We start from the raw sequence: 4,664 nt of genomic DNA, 5'->3' as shown, positions 1-4,664 counted from the left end.
CCTTCTGAGGGCTGCAAACCATCCCCAGCTTGGATTTGGGAAGGCAGCAAGACCACAAAGCAGGCAGCTGATCCCTGAAGGGGGAAGAGAGACCTGGATCACTCCCCAACCCACCTCGCAGTGCCCCGTTCCTGTCCACACTTGCATCCTGAGGGAAAGGACCCGGACTAAGTACCTGCGCCACGCTCCTACTTCAGCGGGGAGTTAAGAGTAGGCGCCTGGCTCCTGCCACGAGTTGCTAGAAAAAACCACAAGTCTGAAACAGTTTAACACAGGACAAAAAAGGCACATTTTAATATGTACAGCAATGCATTTGGGCTATAAATTTACCCAACACAACTGAAAAAAAAAATTAAAACTATGCTTTTATACTTATTCCATGGTGTCAGCCTCATTCCTAGCCACCTACCTTTCTCTGCATCTCTGAATGCTGCTATATACACACACAAACAAACAATTACGTCATGAATGTTCATTTAGGCTCCCAAGTTCAAGTAATAAAGTTCAAACTTGCATAGCATCTTATGCCACTCAGCCATAAACAGTTACGATTGCATATTAGCTGGAGCAGCCATCTCTTTCAATTCAGCCAGTTTTGGCTGGCCACCATTTATTTATTTATTTTTATTTTTAATCCTTGAGTCAGAATGTTTCCTAAGTCACCAGCCCTGAGGGATGCCACAGACTTCAAAATGAACCTCTTGCTGTTGTTAAAATCCTTTTAAACCAGAAATTTAGAGTGTTGTCAAGAACAGTTTTAAAAATGTAATACTGTTTATTTTGCTTCAAAAACATTTCAGCATTCTAAACATACAAAAAAAACAGAACGTTGCAAATTCATTTAAGTACAGAGTGTTTTTGAACTTCAGTTGCTGCACTGGCTCTTCACTTAGTTGACGATGAAGAGATGTCTACAGTTTTCAGTTTAAAAACTACCGCACTTAACTAAAAAAATCCATACACTTCTCATGCCAGCTGAACCCCCTTCCACAACTAAGAATGGCAGCAGAATGCTATTTCACTATATACAGAAAGACAACTTTAAGCTAAATGGACGCCCACTGTAGTGTAAATAGATCTACCCTCACAGTGCATGCTTTGGGCCATGGCACCCCGGGGAACGAACAGCCTCTCCAAGTCATCACTGCTCCTCTAAGGCATCATAACTCCAAGCATGTACCACAAGAATCTGTCTAGTTTTTACAAACTATAGATATGTACAGTTTATAACCCAGGATTTTCTAGCCAATAACCATATAGTAACACCACCTTACAAATTAAAAAAATGCTTGAAACATTTTTAAATGCTTTGTTACACCAACAGCAAAGTGCACAGAGTTAGGAGAACACTAGAGCGCCTTTTCATTTTAAAAATGTTTGGAAATATGTACAACTTTGATACAGTTTCAGGGTGCTCACTACACCCATGGCCACTTCATGTAAACCAGTTACAATTTCTAGAGCACTTTTAGAAACTACAACGCGATCGGAATCCAATTTCTTTTTGTTTTTAATTAAGCCTAATAAGGGCAAGAGACACCATCTCAAATAAGAGGTGCTTCATTTATGGTGTTTCCCCTACTCTATGGTATTCACATGGAGACAAGTATTGTACAGTTTTATTCATCATCATCATCTTCATCCTCCTCTTCTTCATCCTCCTCCTCCTCTTCATCTTCTTCCTCTACCTTTTTCCGAGCAGCTTTGGTTGCTGCTCCCTTTGCGCCATCAAACTTTCCTTTAGACTTGTAGTCTGCAACGTCCTGCAAAGTCAAGGGGATGTCTTAATTTGCTCTAAGCAGCAAGCACACACAGCATTTGTACAGCAGCAGGCGTAAACGTAAAAGGACCGGCCTTCCACATCCCAAAAAGGGGAGACAGCCAGCGCAAGAGCACGCAGGTACGCAGACACCTAGAGCGTAAGCAGCCGCCTCTGGATGACAGGTCTTGAACCCTGCCTTCGTGGTTATTTCTCTGAGCAGAAGAGAACCCAGCCTCTTTCAAAAGCTTCCTGCTAACGGGGCCAAGCTCCTTTCACAGCACAGCAAACCCAGAGCAGCACGAGCAGCCGCTGCTGCGCGTCGCCGGGGGAGAGCTCTCCCTCCTTGCCGGAATCCACCTGCAGCTCTCTAACCTGCCCTGCCCCAACACACGCACGGCTCGGCTACAGGAGAACAGGTCTGCGGGCTGGAGACACTTGCTACACTGGGGCCACCCGAGCTGGGTCTAGGCTACATAAACACATCGACACACGAGCCCGTACGGAAGAGGCACAAGTGAAAACCAGCCTTACCTTCTCGTACTTCTCCTTCAGCTTGGCTGCCTTATTGTTGTAAGGCTGCTTTTCACCATCGCTGAGGTTGTTCCACATTTCGCCCAGTTTCTTTGCTACATCCCCGATGGATATGCCAGGATTTGTGGACTTGATCTTGGGGCGGAACTCTGAACAGAAGAGGAAGAAGCCAGACCTTGGGGAGAAGCACCAAAGGACAGTCAGCAACGCAGCAGCACACCAGGGCAGCGCCCCCTTCCTCTGTCCCACACCCATGACATTCACACACCACATAGGAACACCTTCCTCCCCCTACACGCTTAAAAACCCCAAACACACAAACCCAAGTACATTTTCATTTTACCAATGCCCAGACCTGCAGCCTTCACCCAACGCTGTTTTTAATCAACTATTGTCTATTCTTATCCTCCCCCCACGCCCCAATTTCAACCTGGATACACAAGCTAGTGACCCAGCCACTTCCATGTGTTCCATCACTACGAGTGTCTAAGGGTACCAAGTACTGATCATTCCTGTTGGTCAGTTCCTCCTAGATTACGAGCTGCCTACAAGATGTACAAGACAGCACTGGTAAGCTATTGAATATTACCAACACTGCTCTAGCAGCTATATACTCCACCTCCTTCCTTTCTGGAAGCTCATCAGCTGTGCACATACGGGGCAAGAAATCAAACCAAAACACTTGTGCCTCTCCAAGTTACTTACGGTGGTCGTTTCGGCGCATTGGGGTCCTTCTTCTTCTTGCCACCCTTAGCTGGTCCGTAGTCCTTCATTTCTCTATCATATCGTACCTTATCAGCCTTTGCCATTTCATCAAACTTAGCCTTCTCCTTGCTTGACATGGTCTAAAAAAAAAAACAAACCCCAAAAAACAAGACACCAAACTTGTGATTACCCAACTGTTCGATAGTTGGCAAACTTTAAGTAAACAAACCAACACATACCGACTCAATAGGGCAATTTCAGGATTTTGTTTGTTTTCTAACTGGACCACCTGGGGGACGAAGGTCCTGTACCGGGGACCGCAGCCACAGCTGGCATACCCAGCCAGAGGAAAGCAACAGGAACGGGACAAGCACAGCCCGAGTCCTCCTCAAGGACACGGGCCTGGAGGGAGATAGCTGCTGACGGCACTGCTTGGGAGCAGGAAAAAAGGCCAGGCTGTAGCAGAAGCACTTGAAAGTGAGCAGATACACGGGGCTGAAGCCCTGGCCATCATTACAGGAGGCAGCAGCACCCAACTAATGGCTGGGACATCTCACCAAGAACAGCACACAGACCACAACAGCACCAGCTGCCTTCATGTTCAGGCACACGTGCACCAGCCTAGCGGGTACCGCAGGAAGTTATTCCTTCAGCAAGTGACAGATTAAGGTACCTTCCACCTCTCTGAGCACTTCTTGGAAAACTCTGCAAAGTTGACTGGAACCTCTGGGTTCTTTTTCTTATGTTCCTCACGGCATGTCTGCACAAAGAAGGCATAGGCAGACATCTTGCCCTTGGGCTTCTTCGGGTCACCTTTAGCCATCTTGACTCTGCAGAGAAGAGGAAAAAATGGAAAAAAAAAATCTCAGCACGTGAACACATGTATGGATGAACATGGGTACATACATGCATACATATGTGGTCTCCACGTATTTGTATGCACACACACCACTATCCCCTGAAGTGATGTCCCATCAGTAACATACCCCTCTCTTCCCTTCAACACCTCTTACCATCCCCAAATACAGAGACTTAAATTATTCTTCCCTGACACTTAGGTTGCAGCCTCGAGCCAAGTGCAAGCTGGTCACCGCATTTAAGTTTTACATTAATACATATTTACATCACGTCCAAAGACTGGAGACAGGTTACTACATACACATGCTTCTGCCCATTAAGTTATAGATGAACTACTATAAAAATACTTGTTTTAGTTGGCTGCCACACTGGGGCTTGAGTGGCATGCACAGCACCAGGGCACGACTTATCCCTTTAGTAGGTGGAGCGCACATGTTAGCAGCTGCTCTCCAGGTAAAAAGGCAGGACAGATTATTCCCCCTTCCTGTAAAAGCACAATAACCTGATGTACATAAGAAGGTGGGCAAAGAAATGGACAGTTCTAAACACAATGGGACCCGTGGAGCTTCTGCGAGGTGAGCAGCGCTTGCTCTTGCTCCACCAAGTGACACATGTTCGGAGGCAGAGCGGTCAGGGATTAGCAAGTCACCGGGAGGACGATGCTAACTTTTGGGCTGTGTTTCTCTCCCCCTCCCCTTTCCGTATTATTTTTTCCTCCTTCCCCCCTTAAGGAGAAGAAAAAAAAAAGAAAGAACTGAAATCCCGCAGCAACATTTCCAACTTCTCGAGCATCTGCGATTCCGTTTTT

At 46.2% G+C, this 4,664-nt stretch overlaps 1 protein-coding gene across 1 annotated transcript; it reads right to left on the bottom strand.

Annotated features, from left to right (window-relative positions):
- Positions 1-265: 265 nt before the first annotated feature.
- On the bottom strand, positions 266-3,829 carry HMGB3 (high mobility group box 3). The gene is made up of 4 exons (XM_009872900.1): positions 3,672-3,829; positions 2,999-3,138; positions 2,294-2,468; positions 266-1,763 (listed from the first exon to the last, which is right to left on the bottom strand). Exons 1-4 carry the CDS (start codon positions 3,819-3,821, stop codon positions 1,620-1,622), a joined length of 609 nt encoding a protein of 202 aa, XP_009871202.1. The 5' UTR covers positions 3,822-3,829; the 3' UTR covers positions 266-1,619.
- Between the last annotated feature and the right edge of the window lie 835 nt (positions 3,830-4,664).

The sequence above is a fragment of the Apaloderma vittatum genome, unplaced genomic scaffold, assembly GCF_000703405.1.
Source record: "Apaloderma vittatum isolate BGI_N311 unplaced genomic scaffold, ASM70340v1 scaffold1817, whole genome shotgun sequence".
Lineage (NCBI taxonomy): Eukaryota > Metazoa > Chordata > Aves > Trogoniformes > Trogonidae > Apaloderma > Apaloderma vittatum.
Note: the sequence above shows the minus strand (reverse complement) of the source record. Positions and strands in the feature narration are given on the sequence as shown.